Source organism: Balaenoptera physalus (genome assembly GCF_965194825.1).
Source record: "Balaenoptera physalus genome assembly, chromosome: 2".
Classification (NCBI taxonomy): Eukaryota; Metazoa; Chordata; class Mammalia; order Artiodactyla; family Balaenopteridae; genus Balaenoptera; species Balaenoptera physalus.
Genome location: NC_138883.1, coordinates 28,287,186 through 28,304,039, shown reverse-complemented (window position 1 = coordinate 28,304,039; position 16,854 = coordinate 28,287,186). Strand labels below are relative to the sequence as shown.

Here is a 16,854-nt window from a genome sequence, read left to right as displayed (position 1 = left end):
GCAAAGTGAAGCAAACAAGGTCATTTTGTGTAAGATAGAGAGGTGAGGCCTAACTGTGTGAAAGGGAGAAATGGCAGTTTCTGAAAGTCATGTCTTTACAGTACTGCACTCTGGGACCATGGGACCGGGTGTCCACCTCCCATGGATCTGGGGGAACATACTCTGTGAAAGAAGCAGGTGTCCACAGCCCAAATGCGGAAGAAAAGATTGACGAGTTTTTATTTAGTCAAAGGGACATTCCCAGGTGCATAAAGAAGCCACAAGTTAGTGTTGTTAAAAAAAAAAAAAAAAAATCAAACATCTGCTAATCAAGTGATGCATTTAATGAAAACCACCTAAGATAGTAAAGGAGACATGAGCTAACTGCAGAGAATTTCTGTCGTAGAATACCTCCCCTCCACTACCGCGCTGGACACCACTGCAGAGCAAGTCATGGCCGGTGAAGCAGCGGAGCTGGAGGTGAGGAAGCTCACTGGCCAGATGCACTGAACTCAACGAGGCACGTGGAGGTGAGGAACCTGCAGATGTAATATCCCACCTAGATGGATGTGGTTTGGAACCCGTGCTTTGCTGCAAGGGCTGGTAACCCTAGGGCAAGTTATCCAATATCCCCCAAGCAGCCTCATTTGGATCATGTCTGGTTAGACCCTCCTTATTCCAAAAGCAAAAACCAAACCAAAACAAACAAACAAACAAAAAACACCCCCTGAAGACAATTAAATCAATCCCTACAGTCTCACTTTCTCCTCTTTCCTTCAACCCTTTTACAAAGGATAATACAGGGGCGACAGTTCTGAGCTCTCAGGAAATAGGGTCTTAGATGCTTTTGGAGGTTGAGAGGCTAGAACGGCAGTCTAGAAATTCCTTTCATCTTATGGCACTGATTTAGTTTAGACTTTATTTCTCCTCCTCTCCCTCCACCCATGCTCTCTCACCCCCAGACGGACATATTGGCATCAAATAGCTCTAGCTTTCAATCTGTACTGGGATTTGCCAGCAGAAGAGACGTTGGTCGTTGTCATCCTTAAGTTCCCACTCCACCACCAGTTTTATCTGGAGAAAGAGAAAAAGAATTGGGAAAAATGAAACTAGAACCTCACCTCAATCCAGAATGGGTTTAACTATGAATCCTAAATGTAAATTGTAACAAACTGCCTAATTCCTCATCCTTTTCTTAAGTCATGCCATCATGAAGGCTGCTTGGGATGTGGGCACAGCCCGTGTCCTTAAGCTTAGAAGGGCAAACCAAGTTACACCTAGGATTTGGTGTTAGCAGTGCCACATCCTAGTCTAGTTAGCTTCTCAAATACAATTTCTAAAGTGTTCTTTTCCCTCTGAGATCAATGGTACATAAATGAAGCCAGGACTTCCCTGGTGGTGCAGTGGTTAAGAATCCGCCTGCCAACGCAGGGGACACAGGTTTGAGCCCTGGTCGGGGAAGATCCCACTTGCCATGGAGCAACTAAGCCCGTGTGTCACAGCTACTGAACCCCGCGTGCCTAGAGCCCATGCTTCACAACAAGAGAAGCCCACGCACCACAACGGAGAGTAGCCCCTGCTCGCTGCAACTAGAGAAAGCCCGCGCGCAGCAACGAAGACCCAACGCAGCCAAAATAAAAAAATGAATGAATTAATTAATTTAAAAAAATAAATGAAGCCATCCATGAAAAATAATTTTACATTTAAACAATTTCACATGCATTTTGACAACCTGATCCAGCTTTTTCCAACTTTACCTATGAAGTATGAAGAGTAAAAAGTTAGATTCCTAGGTCTCAGGAAACTTACTTGTTAGCTGGAAAAGGAAATGTCAAAGCACAAAGGATGTTCAAAGAAGTTTAGGGTTGTGTGAATACTTTCAGGGACAATGACCTTTGTGGCAATACAGTTTTGATTAATGCCCTTAAACTGTTTTTTTTTTTCAACAATGTACCCCCTCAGAGATCTCTGCCTTGACTTGTTACACTCATACTATGAGCTGTCTCTTCTAATTCTTAATAAATCACTGGCACTTTGCCAGTCCTTTCTTTTTTTTTTTTTTTGCCAGTCCTTTCTTAAGCTTACTTGCTTTTAGTTACAACCTCTCTTTTGTACTCAAAATGTTTCTTCAGAATGCAACATTTGCGTGACAGTGATACCCAGCTTCTTAAAACTTGTTTGATAAGTTTTTCAAGACTAGTACACGTTAACTACTGTTTCACTTAGTGCACACATTAACATAGTTTAAGCTGGTTTTCAAATGAAGTGTCACTTAAGCTGCGTGGCATGGCAAAACCAACAAAAACAACCACCAGCAAACAAAAAACAAATGAAATGTCACTTAACAATAGCTGCCATATATTAAGTGCCTACTCGGTATCAGGCCCTAACTAGACATTCTGAGTTACTGAGGCTCAAATATGCCCATGATTACATGGCTGCTCTGCAAATTAATCTACAAATCTTTTCCCGACCTTTAGGGTCTCTGATACCTCTTAAGCACAGACTCCCTATATTTGAGTCTTTTTAGAATGTCTTTTAATTACTTGCTGTTTCTAGGAAATAAATGGCCAGATTGCTCCTGGTTCTACTTGATCTCCTTTTAAGAAATACAGCTCTTTTTCTTCATGGAAAAAAAGTAATCCCTTTACTTCCTCCATTCTTATCAAGATTCATATTGTTAACACAGGCTCATTCCAGCAGGCTCTATCTCACATGTGTTTGGTAGAAAAAGAAGTAGGTACAGCAGGGCGAGTCAGAGGTGAAGGTTGGGGGTGGTGGTGGTGGCAGAGGAGAGAAAGCAGAGGAAAAAGCCACCGCTCTGCTACGGACCTAATAAATTACTGCTTTCTTGTTAAGAGATTAATGGAGAAACCAGGTTTTTCTGATGACAATGCTCTGGCTACTTGAAATCTTGAACTATTTGGTACCTAGCTAAAATCTTGTAACATTGCACAGGTTTTGGAATCACGAGACCTGGGTCTCAATCTAGGCTGTAATTCTTGGCAGAATGGACTCTGTTCATACTGCATAGCATTGGAGGCTAACATCTCTTCATCTGTAAAATGGGGATAGTATCACCTCTACATGGGTGGTCACAAGAATCCAGTGAAATACTGTATATAAAAAAGGCATCGTTAGGCCCAGGATGACCATTAAGCAAGAGACAAAGAACATAGGGACACAGTGAAAACTCTCCGCCCCAGCTCAAGATTCCTACACTCCTTTCTCCCAGGTGTCCGACTCTTCCTCATAGAGATGAAGGATTCCTATTCTAATCTTTTCTTCCTGCCCCCTCTCCTCAGATTTCCAATCTAGTCACAGGACCTTCGGTGTCCTCAACTACAATGTCACTTACAGAGGGGTATTCACTCTTCACGGGTAGTTTATTCAGGTAGCTATAGGTCTTGTCTTTTTCAATGGGGCAGCTGATTCCACTCTTACAACCATCAGGCTCAGGAATAGGAAAGGGAATTGCGACGCCCATCACAATGCCATGCACCACAGCTTTGCTACTTTGAGACTGAGTGCCTAAGAGGAAAAAAAAAGAGAATAAGATGGTGAAGGAAACAGCCTATTTCCAAACTCTAAATAAAAAATTCAGACATATTCTCAAGCAACGGCATTGCTGTGATAGCAAACCAAATCCTGTACCTCTTAATTCCTAGGGTCTATTTCTATTTGGAGTTATACTTAGTACCTCCATGAATGCTATACAGCAAGCATTCACTCTGAAATTTGAAAAATGACTGAATTATACAAAAAAAAAAAAAAAAAGCAGTCAGCGGGGGCTGTTTTCTTTGCTGCTGACCCCACCTTGCTCTTCACTGCCTTCATAGTTTCGCAGGAGAATCAGAGCCACCTGGATGGATAAATAACTTTATCGAACAAGCTAACTGATTTTTGGTGGTAAACTTTGCTTACTATTTACATCAGATTCTGTCAAAGTGTATTGCGTATCTTAAAGGGTTTGGGGAGACTGGTCTCTGAATTCTCAAATACCCTGTCCAAAGGATTCCGATAGAAATTAAGAATAAAATGGGGGCTTCCCTGGTGGCGCAGTGGTTGAGAATCTGCCTGCCAATGCAGGGGACACGGGTTCGAGCCCTGGTCTGGGAAGATCCCACATGCCACGGAGCAACTGGGCCCGTGAGCCACAATTACTGAGCCTGCGCGTCTGGAGCCTGTGCTCCGCAACAAGAGAGGCCGCGATGGTGAGAGGCCCGCGCACCGCGATGAAGAGTGGTCCCCACTTGCCGCAACTAGAGAAAGCCCTCGCACAGAAACGAAGACTCAACACAGTCATAAATAAATAAATAAATAAAAAAGAACGTGAATTTCTTTAAAAAAAAAAGAATAAAATGGAAGACAATATGGAAAGAGGGAAGAGGAGTCTCCATAGAAATGCCACGGGCTGTAACAGTAGTGAAAGCGGTAACCCTTTAGAAACTGGGTAAAAGAAAGAGGAACATTTCTTGCTAACCTCTACCCTCCATATTGCAAGTTGGGCAGGAGGAATAAATATACTAAAATTAGGGCAATTGGAGTTATGCGCTATTAGATTCTTCTGGAGATCCAGAGCATTGGCTCTGCTTCTTTCTTTCTGTCTGGGTTGGGAATTACTTTTGTTTAGAAGGTACTTTTTTGGTTTGGAACAATAGAGGGGACAGGGTATTGTCCAGGAGAGATAACAACTCTAGGACTTAGAGCTGTCTTTAGGCTTACAAACAAGAGATGATAGAAATCTCCAAGTTCCTAATTAGTCTGTCTAGTCTAGTTCCATAGGATAGAAAATGAGGGAAAGATTCAAGGTAGATGCTCTTTCTAGAAACAGAGATTTTCACATTGTCTAGATTCCTGGGAATCTGAAGGAAATGAATGTGGTACCAGAAAGAAACAAGTTCCAATAACATGTTTTCAAGTTGAAGAAGAAAGCTTCTTGATTGTTTCTTGGGTCACCAGTGAGCTCCCCAAACCTTACAGAGGCTAAATATTAATTGTTCCTATATTTTCAGGCAGAATATAGACTTAACAGCCGGAAGATATATTGCTTGAAATAACACTTTGGAGGCGTTCCAGAGTCTACAGGGTTGGGTTCTGTACTAACACTCTGCAGTCAGTAGCTAAGCAGAGTTGACATTCCCATGAAATCCACTGTGCAATACGGACCAAAATAGGGCACGGAGAAGCCAAGCTGTCTTCTTTGACCTGTGAAAACATGGAAATCCCCCTGTTTGCTCGAAGGGAGTCTGGCAACTATGGATTCCGAGAAACAGGCATATGGGAACCCAGTATGAGAAGGGAGCATAGTGTAAGAGCATAGTGAATCCAAGCTTTGCCCATTGAGAGGGAGGTCACAGAATTCCTGACTGCAATTCCCCTCCCTCATATTCCCACACTTATTCCAATATTTGAGATTGATGTTACGCTTTAAGATGAATTTGAAGGTAAGAGCCACTTTTACTCACTACTGGTGAACGTGACATTGACACTGTAAGACTGTCCTTTGTGCAGCTGGCAGGGCTGGGTGGAGCATGGGTTCACATTCACTTCCTTTATAACTCCGACGCCAGAACCTGCAAAAGAAGAAAAATGTATTGAAATGGGTGGGAAAACAAACCACCTAGGCTGTCTCTTACCTAACGGGAAGGTGCTCTGCCTTCCCAATGGGGGTGAGTTCTTTCTCCGACCATCCGTGGTCCCCGGGAAACTGTTCACATTTGACAGGTGAAAGGGAATTAAAGAAATTATTGTGTATACCTAGTCAGCTCCCCTGCTCTATATCCTGGGAGGGCTATTCCAGGGAAAGTCATCCCCACCCTTCCTTCCATCCTGACACAGGATTTTAAAGCAGCACACAGGGCATAAGCGATGGCTCAGGTTGCACGGCTACTGTTTCCATTGGGAATCTTGAGACTGGCTGTTCCCTAACTGCCCTTCCCTACCATCTTTCAATCCTGTCCTGGTAGCTCTCCAAATCAGTGGTCTCTGAGCTTTGTATACTCCTACCGATGAGAACAATTTTAAGCATGCACCTGTAGTACATTCTACTCTGGAACCTGTGTTCTTCAGAAAAAGTGTCTTTGAGGCAGGGTGTGTGTCCTTTTTTTTTTTCAGTCTAAACAAGGACAAAAATACCTTGACCAAAAAAGGTTAAGTACAAATCTTTAAGAATCTCCTTACTTCATCCAGGCCCCTGAAACCAGACAGCTGAATGGCAGAGAATGCAAGTAAACAACAGGGTAAGCTTAAGCTCCGCCACTCATATACCACTGCTGACAGCTAGACTCTGGGATCCGACAACTGGCTTTGAAATCTCACTGGCTCCATTACTTACTATGGAACCTTAAGGCAAGATACTTAGCCTCTCTGGGGGCTAATAATGGTACCTACCTCATAGGGTAGGTGAGCTAATACACATATAGTTCTGAAATAAGTGCTTGGAACATAGTAATGCTATATAGGTATTCACTATTACTATCATATTGGGATTTAGTCCATGAATTCAATCTAGAGTAGCTGCTCCTGGGTGGGTTAGCAAGTTTCCCTTTCATACAAAAGGTGAGCCTCTCACCTCAAATTTACTTTGTGGGTAGAAATTATGGATCTAGACAATATGGACTCTGTCTCAGAAGTAGAACGCATGAAGACAGAAAGGAAATGGCAGGTTGAGAGCACATTATCTGCCTGCTCTTGGGTGGAAGCGTTGTGTCGTATTGACTAACACTGCTCCAGCTAGGTCTGTAAATCATACTTTGCAGTTCCCTATCCCCAGCTTGCTTCTCCATCATGGCAAAGTTCTCAAACAATAAATACAAGATTCTCTTCTTTAAGCACTCTCTTCCACTCTGTCCTATCGTCTATGGCCAGGAAAAAAATATCCGGAATTTTAGTCAACAGCTTATTGAAAATCAGTGCTTATGCTGAAGCTTTCAACTTCTAGTTTCTTTCAAGGCTGGGTCACATGATCTAGTAGGAACTGAGTAGAGGGCAGTACTTGTAGCTCCTTCATCCAGTTTTATTTTTGCTGACAAGACGTTCCTGGATTTCCAATGTCAATAGAGCAAACTTCTCAGTCCTAACCTGCAAAAATTGCAAAACTAGTTCGCTTGGCCCCATTTCTCACTTGAGGAAATACCACTTCGGGGAAAGGGGGCATAGAGTGGGACTCAAAAAACCTTTTGATGTGGGCACTGAAGTTTTTAAACTGTATTTCCCAATTCAAAAGTAAATTGAAAGTCTGTAACTGAAACTCTCCTTCCCTTAAGAGGTTTTTGCCATAGGTCTAACAGCTGCTTTTTTCACATGAGCAGAACAATGTCAGGATTTAGTTTCTTTAGTTGTTTTTCTTTTTTTAATTTTTAATTTTTTTGGCCGCGCCGCGCGGCTTGCAGGATCTTAGTTTCCTGACCAGGGATCAAACCCGTGCCCCCTGCAGTGTAAGCGTGGAGCCTTAACCACTGGACAGACAGGTGAGTCCCCCCTCCTTTTTAATGTTAATGTTACTGTTGAAACATTGTGAAAGTGACTCACAAACACCCACTAGTTTCATACTGCTTACTAGGAACCTGGTTCCTTACTGCTGTAAGAACTTGAGCAAGTACCTTTATGTGCCTGTTTCCTCATCTGTAAAATAGATTGTGAGAGTTGAGTGACAATAAAGTTAACAGTGTCTTCATCCAAATGTTGGCCACTACGTTTAATGGAGGGAAAGGCAGTAATATGAGGTGATAATAGGATCTTTCAAATGCCAGTCTCCTAGTTCAGTGGAACAGCATTTGTTAAGTATAAATAGGCCAGCAATTTTTATTCCTTAACCACACCTGTCTCCTAGCCCCCAACTTTGCTTTTGCCTCAACATGAATTTTGGAGATATAGTGGAAAGAGTATTTCTTCCCTCATTTACTTTTCCAACAAATATTTATTAAGCAGTTACTATTATCTGGGCACTGGATACGAAGGAGCAAATTTATTCTGGTTGCCATTCTGCTGTGTGACTGGGTAAGTAACCTAACATCTCTGGAATTCAATGATTGACTATAGGAACTTTAAGTTTCCTTCCAGCTCATAAATTTTATAAAATCCGTTTCATGCCTCTTGCATTTATTACTACACCTCTCCACTTCAGAAAAGTTCTGCTCAAACAATTTGATAGACTTGACTGAAGGAACTCACAGTTTCTACCCCCTGTTGTGTTTCTCAACAAAGATTCCAACCACAGCTGCATGAGAGGGTTATGCATCACAAGTTGTGACCAGAAACATGAGTTCTATAAATAGGAGAGGAAAACTGGTAAAAATCACAAAATTCCATAGCCCAAAGGACGCCCTAATGGAATAACTCGTGAAAAGGAGAACTGACTTTCGACTTGTCAGCAAAAGGGAAATTTAAAAAAGCAAAAGGAGTGGAGAGGCAGAGGACATCCAAGACACAAGGCATAAATAAAAAGCAGTTTTGCGCCTCACCCCTTACGCCCAACGCTGCACATGGACCTTCGGTTGTTTGCCCTACAATCTTTAGGAAACTTCAGCAAAAGGCCCACCTCCAGGAATGTGCTGGGATCCCAAACACAAGTTCCAAGGAAGGAGAAAAGTTGTGAGTGCTCGGGTTTCATCCAGGCCAGCACCCTGTCCCCTACCCCAACCCACTTCAGCCCACTCCACGAGGGGTCCGAGGCTGAGCCTGGCCACCCGCGGGACCCACCCAACCTAGCTCGGAGAGCTTAGCACCAGGTTCTGTCGGGGGCTCCCGCAGAGGGTGAGGGAACCTCAGGCTGGCCCCGGGGCTCACCGCAGTCCTTGAAATGCACCGGCTCGGCCAGGGCGGAGGCGCTGAGTGCCAGGAACAGGAACGCGGCGCACAAGAAACGCATCGCAGCTAAGACCGCAAGCTCAAGGAAAGAAGAACCAGACTCCGCGGTCACAAGATAAACCTTCAGGGGCGGGCCGGGGGAGGAGCCCCGTCAGGCGACCGGTCACCAGCAACCGGGTCCGAGGCCTGCCCGCGCCCCGCCCCCGGCTCCAGGGAGCCAGACACGGTGTCCCAGACATTCGCAAACTCCGCCCATCCGGTCCGCTCTGCTGCCGGGCCAGCCGGCTTCCATCTCCCTCCGGCCCGGCCCCTCTCTCCAATGCTCCGTCCGGGCTTTGTGGGTGCGTCCCCGCTTCCGCAATGGGAGCATTTCTAGCCAATCAAATCCCCCCTCCTCCTGCACCACCCAATAGGTGTGCTCAGAGGCGGGGTCTCTGTGGGTCCCGCTTCCCGAGGCCCAGAAGCAGAAGGGGATTGGGGCAATGCGAGGGGCGGTGCTTGTGGAAGAAAATGGCGGCCGTCAGAGGGTTGTGTCTAACCGCTGCGGCTCTGAGAGCAGTCACTCCCTGGTAAGGGGGCAGGTACCAAGCCTAGAAAAGCACCTGGGAAGGGTGTTTGGTTCTGCGCCTCCAGGACTAAAGGGAAGCTAAGGCTCGCGGGGGAGGTGAAGGTTTGGCGTGAGGCTGTCCAGCTGGAGGGCGCCAGGTGCCTCTCTGCTCCCAGGCTCACCCTCCCCCCTTGCGCAGCAGGCTCCTCGCGGCCTCCCGCGGACCTCGGGCGCTTCGGGAACTGTCGTCCTCCAGCCCCGAAGCTGGCGAAGGGCAGATCCACCTCACCGACAGCTGCGTCCAGGTAAGAGGCCGGACGCGGGGCAGCGGTGGCGGGCGAGGGCCGGGAGTGGGGGGATCTCCCCGTGGCCCACCTTTCTCTCTCCCCTTGCCTGGCATTCTTGACCCCCCCCTTCCTGCATTTCAGAGGCTTCTGGAAATCACCGAAGGGTCAGAATTCCTCAGGCTGGAGGTGGAGGGAGGTGGATGCTCCGGATTCCAATACAAATTTTCACTGGATACAGTTATCAACCCCGACGACAGGCAAGGAGAAAGGGGTGGGTTCCCAGAGAATGTGCAGGAGGGATAAAAGTGTCTCCAGTTTAAGGTGCACTTTTATTCCACATTTAAAACGTTTGCTAAGGATAATTTAACATCACCCTTCTCACACAGTGGGGATACAGTGAAGATTTGTTGTCTTGATTCAAAATAACTAAGTCATAGGAGGAAAACTGGCCCGTCTAGGTGCATAGGGTAGTTGGTAGAGGGTCAGGCTGGACTAGAAAGATTCCAGGCTTAAATCTCTAAACATTTCCTAGTATTCATTCCGTTGAATCTTTTTGCCTCAAAGAAGATCAGCACCTGTTAGAGGTAATAAGGGAAGCTTCCTCTGTATTTCAGAAAACAGAGGATGTGCATCTCTGGGCTCAGAGGGCAGTTATGTTTTTGGTGTGTATGATATTCATTAATGCCTTCCTCCCATCTTTTCAGGGTATTTGAACAGGGTGGGGCAAGAGTGGTGGTTGACTCTGATAGCTTGGCCTTCGTGAAAGGGGCCCATGTGGACTTCAGCCAAGAACTGATCCGAAGCTCATTTCAAGTGCTGAACAATCCTCAAGCACAGCAAGGCTGCTCCTGTGGGTCATCCTTCTCTGTCAAACTTTGATGTGATGACAGGTGACCCAGAGATTACTATCATCGCTACGGATTTGAGGAACCTGGGATTAGAAGAATTCTAGAGGTTTCCTTCCAATCATGTCCCTCTCACAATTTGATTTCCCTCAATCCAGGAATGCTGTGTTTCACCACTATTTATTTTCAGAATGTGAAGCTTTTACTCTTGAGTTAATTTCTCCCACACAGTTGTAAGGCCAAGCCTGTAGATGCTAAGACTTAGCATATTACCTAAGATTTAGTAACTTGTTGAAACCAGTATCATCTGTAGAGCCTCCAAGGTTCCAGAATTTGGAATTCTCTGGCCTTCAGAGCTACTTGTACATATGTGTATAGCTATGTACAAAAGCTTCATTTTAAAGAAAGTCCTTAATTACTTGTGTTGTGGATCAGGGTCACAGATTGGGTAGGTTGAACACTGGTTACTAGGCCAGAGAGGATGAAAAAGGCAAATGAAATGTTACCTTTTTCACCTCATCCTTCCTGAATGTGCTAGTTGACTTACCCTTATTTTCTATGCAGCCCATTCTCTGCTTCCCATTTGTTACAGCAGATACATTTTCCTCTCATATTCATGAATCTGCTAGATTCACAAAACCAATCGCCCATCACCCAGAAAACTTGGACCTAAACCTTACTGATACTTGAATTGTTTGACAAATAGCCTCCATACTCCATATTCACACAGACATTTTAAGCTTCTTTGATCATTTAGTGACTGACTCTTTTTAGAATATGTTGCTTCACTTACCTTATGGTGTAAAATGTTTCTGGTCTCATTGCATAGCAGGAATTGGTCCCTTTCTTGGCATAGATAATAGATACTTGGGGATTTTTTTTTTTTTTTTTTTTTTTTTAGTTTGGACTACCAGATAAAATGCAGGATGCCCATTTAAATATGAATTTCAGATAAATAGCAAATAATTTTTAGTATAAGTGTGTCTCTGAATACTAGAAATTATTTGTTGTTTATCTGAGATTCAAATTTAACTGGGTATCCTGTATATTTATTTGTTAAGCTTGGTAATCTTACTTTAGAGTCACTGAAAGAAGAGCTTTTTAGCCACAAATTCCAATGAATTTTAAAGTACTTGTTTGGTATAGCACTTAAATAGGCTAAAGAGCTAGAAACAATCATGGTTTGTGTGTGACGGAGCTGGGGCAGCCAGAACTGCATGGACAGACAACTAAAACAAGATAAAAACACCACCACCACCATGACAAATGATTAATGAATGCTAATGCTGGGGAAACCACAACCAAGTTGATTCTGTCAGGATTATTGGTTAAACCCATCTTTTCCTCGAGAGCCTAAAAGCTCATGTCAGCAAATCTTGTATTTCGGGACTGGACTGAAACTTTTATAGACTGGATTGGAATTAAGGTCATTCAATAAAGAATTTACCATTAGAAAAATAGAAATACAGAATTTAGAGACAAAATATCTGAGACAGAAACTTCATACTTACATTTTCAATATGGGAAAACCTAGGACTTAGAGAAGACAAACCTATCGTGTGTGCAGTGTGTACAAAGATGAAAGAAGGGGGCACTCAGAAACCTGAGCAGTTTTTTTAGCAGATGTGCATGGAAGGGGGCAGAAAGCAGCATACTGTGGAAGTGTCTGTGTGTAACTCTGCTAAGCCATTGAAAGTTGCTGCCAATACCTGGGCCTAATAAGATTTTCAGCTCAGACAGTCCTTTCATCCTCCTTAGAAGGAGATTTTGTTAATTTTAGGTGTTAAACCTCTTCTTCCATGATATTTTTGTGGGTTATTTATTTATATGGTGATCTTAGCACAGGCATAATAGCTTTAGTTGTTCAATAAACAATTAAATTCCAGTGGTCAGTTAGGCAGGAACAGGGTCTCTTTGATTGACCATGTGTAAATACCTCCTATTAACGGAAGAATTGGAATTTTGTGTTTCCAAAGGGTGGGTTAGGGAGGAATCACCTTATCACATTGGAAAAGCTTCATAGGGAAACCTGAGGTGGTGACAAGAGGTCCCCATTGGAGGAGGGCAATGTAGAAATCTTAAGAACACAGGGCAGGGGGAGTTGATAGCATCAAGGGGACAGGGCAGTTGGCTTGGAATAATAGTAAGTGGTGGTAAAATAGGTTTAAGATCTTCTGCAGGCTCTTTTGACCAGATGCCCTCTTCCTGGCAGGCCATAAAAGCCAGCAGACGTTTTCACAAATTTTCCTCACTGTGCAGTTCATTTAGGAAAATGTTGTACTCTTCCAGTATCAGCTGGAAGATTTTTTTTGCCTCCCTATTACTTTGAGGGGAGGTTATCAAGATGCTATTTATTGCAGAATTGGTTTTATTTAACTTCATAAGCTAGTGACTGCCTGGGGCAACATGCCCCACCATTGCCATAGCCAAACATAATTGTGTAAGAACTGAAGGCACAGGAGCCCTCCCCCTGCTTTATGTGTGAATCTTTATGTTGTCGGCTCAAAAGAGGGGGCTTCTTGGTCAACATCCAGATCTTTCCTTGTTGCGGAATCATGCTCTTCAGTTACATGATTGATAGTGACCAGTGGTATATAAACTATAGGTGTCCCACCCACCATTAGTTTCTTTGGGAATGTTGACCAGTTACAAGGGATTCAGAAGTAAGAGATTAGGAAGGACTACTAAGGTAGGTGTCCAAGAAGATACTCTTCTTTCTCTAACTTTTCTTCTGAGAATTGCGCCCCATTCTTTTGGTCTTTTGTCATAAAGCGTGAGCGGAGGGTCGACATTTGGCAGGAGCGTCCTATACAGAGAAGTGGGCAGCACTGACTGTCATGGGGTAGCCCTCCCGTGAACTCTGGCCCTGAACTGACACCCTGCAGTGGGCAGAGCCTAACACTGTCCCTTGCAACATTATCATGGCCTTGCATGTTTGTCTCAAAAGCAGGAAACTCCTCTACTTTTCTAGATATCTTGCATTGATGTTCATGATTGCTCTTTTAAAATCCTTGTTTGCCATTTCTCCACAGAAATGCCACAGGGCTGTTTAAAGGAAGTTTGCTTTAAGAAGTTTTGAAATAATTAGCATCTGGCTTTAATTGTAAAATATAGTCAGATAAGTATATAAAGAGAGGGAGCATTTAAGCAGTCTATGTCCAGCAGCTGTATTTAAAAATATTTTATTTTTGAATAGGTAAGACATATGGTACAAAATTCAAAAAGACACAAAAGGGAATACAGTGAAAAGTCTCCCAATCCTGTGCCCATCCACTCTGTTGCCCTCCCCATCAACTACCCTTGTTTCTAAGAATTTAGCCCACAGGTACAATTCCGTAGATACAATGTGAAATAACATATGCACAAGAATGTTCATTACACCATTATTTTTAATAGCAAAAGATAGGAAACAATGGAAATATCCATTAATAGGGGACTGATTAAATAAATTATGATTTATCCGTTCAATGGAGAAGTATACAGTTATAAAATAGAATGAGACAACCATTTATGTGCAAGTATGTATTAAGTAAAAAAAGTGCAGAACAGCATGCACAGTGTGCCATTTGTGTTTCTAATACAAGGAAGTATGTGTAATGCATGAAATATCTTGGGAAGGGCGAACAGGAAGGTGAGGGGTGAGAGGAGGAGCAGTGGGGACAGCATTTAAGAAAGTGCAGTGCCCGAAGGCTATATTGAGGAATGGTGAGTTCTCTGAAATATGGCGTGTGAGGTGGAGTGGCAAGGATGAGGTTAGCAGGTACCCAATTCTTTTCCCCCTCTGTTTTAGACAAATAGCAATAGCAGCGTAGGCTTCACTTTGTTGTATAACCTTCCTTTTTCCCTTAATCTATTTTGGAAATCTTACCCAGGCATTTAGAGACACTTTTTTTTTTTCTTATTAGGGCTCCATAGCAATTAATTGCTTCTAACCTTTTGCTATTACAAATAATGCTATAATAAATAACCTCTTACATATGTCAGTTTACATTTGGTGAGAATATATCTGAAGGTTAAATTCCGAGAAGTGGAACTACTGATTTGAAGAGTAAGTGCTTTTATAATTTTGAAAGACATTGCCATATTATCCTCTTCAGAAGTTTTGTCAATATATACTCCTGTCAGCTATGTACGTGAGTACCTCTTTCCCCAGGTGCTTGCCAACTAGGAGTTTTAACAAACTTAAATCTTTGCCAATCTGACAGTTTAAAAAAGTGTCTCAGTGTAGTTTTAACTTGTATTTCTTTTTATTATGAATGAAGGTCAGAATATTTTCATATGTTTAAGAACTATATATTTTTGTCTGCTGAGAACATCTCAACTAGTATAGTGACCTAGAACAAATTATTTAAGCTTTGTAAGTCCAAGTTCCTCATCTGTAAATTGGGAGTAAAAATAGTAAGTAGGATTGTTGGATGATTAAATGAAATTTGTGTACAGCATTCAACACAGGCCTGGCACATAGCAAGCATTCAATAAGTTATTTTGTGATGGCTGACAGAGCAGCAGGTAGGACAGGACAGATTAAGAAAAGAGCGTTCATCTCCATGTCTTCAGGCGCACAGAGCCTTGTTCATTTACATTGCCATTCATCAGAGAAATGCAAAGTCAGAGCTTTCTTTGTCTTGGAAGAGGAAAGAACCTTTTCCTATTGGATATTGGAACCCAATCATAGGCTGTCGGCAGAGCTGGCGAGGGGGTAGCACAGCCTCATCTCTAACATTTAGACTCAGCCAAGAAATTTGGTTTATAAATTTGGTTTAATATGAAATAAAAACAAAAACAGAAGAGCCCAGATGTACATTTCTTTATTCCACCGTGGTTTTAAACTCCCAGCTAGCCAAGGTTGGAGTGAGTCTCTACTTGTAAACTCAGTGGGATGCCAGCCAGCCGTTTTATGAAGGGGAAGAGGACAGAGGCCTCTGAGTAGAGAGAAGAAACAACATAGGAAATCTCGCTTCCCCTAAACAAGATTACGCTGTATTTCATAAGCTAGAAAATAGACCTCTTTATTTTTAGCACATCAAACTGGTGTCCACAAAAGGAGAGCCCAGGAGAGATTTGCTTCCTGTAAGAAGCAGTATGTATTTAACAGAGGTCTTCGGAGGTGGGCACCCTGCTTTGTGGCAGCCCCTGCTGTGGTGTACAGGAGCTATTGCTGGGTAGATTCTGAATGTTTATTTACCTGAAGCTACTGAATATTTTCTTTAGACTTGTATAAAGCCCTGGCTCCCCCTTTTTTTTTAATCAACTCCCCATATTTTTTTACATTGCCTTTTTGCTGCTTTCTCAGGCTCCTTGCTCCCCTTCATCTGTGTCTCTTACTAGCAATATAGTATCAGTCTTGCTTCTCTGAGATGGGATCTTCTGCCCTTCCCCGGGGCCACAGAACTGGCAACAGGGTGGAGATGTGGCACAACTGGCCCAGACCAGATTGGCTGAGTGGTGGTGATGGTTCTTGGGAGGAGGCATTGGAGTCACTCCCCAAACTCCCCCCAATCCTTTTTGGCTTGATAGATTCTGAAGGACCATCCCAGGGCAGATGTAGCCTCTGATCCAGGTGTGGAATCATCAGGATGATACGTGGATCATGGCTGGAAAAGGGTGTGTGCAGTGTGAGGCTGAAGGACCTTGCATGTTTGCACAGCTTGAGGAGCTGGTTCAGGGCCATCCTTTGGTAAGCATCCCATAGCAAGGCCAGGACAGATGGCAGACTGGGCCTCACGGCCAGTGGTTGAAGCATTAAAGCATTTGGTGGTGTTTGAGCCAAGCAAGGGCATGGCGGTGTGGAGTTGGTGACAGAAGCTCACAGCCAGAGCCGAAGCTGGGGGAGATGAAAAGCAGGTGAGGCTGGCTGGGAGCTGGCTGCAGAGCCTGCTGCCCGGTGTCTTTATGTCGTCTCCCCAACTAGGAAAGCTTCCTCAAGGCCCCGCCGGTGGCCAGGGCCCATTTCCAGGTAACTGCCTGCACTGACCCCTCGCTGCTACTTCTTGGCGGTGCAGCGTGGGGGGCCTGCCTCGGCAACATAACCTGGGGAGCAGTGGCAGCGGTAGGAGCCCTCTGTGTTCTCGCAGTGACCATGGACACAGAGTGCTGCAGGCCCGTTCAAGTCATCACATTCATTCACATCTAAGAGGAGGAGAGGGAAGAGAGAGCTGTAGGGAACCCACATGCCTCCGGCCTGCTGCCTCTGTCCCTCTGGCCACTAAGCCCTGACCCCTGCCCTGCAGTGGAATCCTAGATGTGGCGGCCGGAGAGTAAAGTCACTGCCCAAAAGGAAGCAACTCACGGACACAAAGCCGGTGATAGTGAGCCCATACTGTGACCATGCTGTCTTGTCCCTGCCTTTCTTCTATCTGGGAACCTCCATGGAAAGGGCTTTCTA

General features: G+C 44.1%; 3 protein-coding genes across 14 annotated transcripts in view; 1 reads left to right on the top strand and 2 right to left on the bottom strand.

Annotated features, from left to right (window-relative positions):
* Nucleotides 1–302: 302 nt before the first annotated feature.
* NPC2 (NPC intracellular cholesterol transporter 2) lies at nucleotides 303–9,035 on the bottom strand. The gene is made up of 4 exons (XM_082451953.1): nucleotides 8,770–9,035; nucleotides 5,448–5,555; nucleotides 3,338–3,510; nucleotides 303–1,053 (listed from the first exon to the last, which is right to left on the bottom strand). Exons 1-4 carry the CDS (start codon nucleotides 8,849–8,851, stop codon nucleotides 967–969), a joined length of 450 nt encoding a protein of 149 aa, XP_082308079.1. The 5' UTR covers nucleotides 8,852–9,035; the 3' UTR covers nucleotides 303–966.
* Nucleotides 9,036–9,135: 100 nt separating this feature from the next.
* On the top strand, nucleotides 9,136–15,259 carry ISCA2 (iron-sulfur cluster assembly 2). Of its 2 annotated transcripts, none has more exons than XM_082451902.1 (4): nucleotides 9,136–9,359; nucleotides 9,540–9,642; nucleotides 9,766–9,881; nucleotides 10,329–15,259. In XM_082451902.1, exons 1-4 carry the CDS (start codon nucleotides 9,151–9,153, stop codon nucleotides 10,501–10,503), a joined length of 603 nt encoding a protein of 200 aa, XP_082308028.1. In that variant the 5' UTR covers nucleotides 9,136–9,150; the 3' UTR covers nucleotides 10,504–15,259. The 2 variants fall into 2 exon arrangements, with proteins under 2 accessions (XP_082308028.1, XP_082308029.1); XM_082451903.1 differs by having other exon boundaries at nucleotides 9,537–9,642.
* Nucleotides 13,636–16,854, bottom strand: part of LTBP2 (latent transforming growth factor beta binding protein 2) — a 100,705-nt gene continuing 97,486 nt past the window's right edge. For all 11 annotated transcript variants that reach the window (XM_082451520.1, XM_082451511.1, XM_082451517.1 and 8 more), the window contains one exon: nucleotides 13,636–16,598. In XM_082451520.1, the coding sequence (XP_082307646.1) occupies nucleotides 16,453–16,598 (146 nt within the window). In that variant the 3' untranslated portion in view covers nucleotides 13,636–16,452. The remainder of the gene's footprint in view (nucleotides 16,599–16,854) is intronic.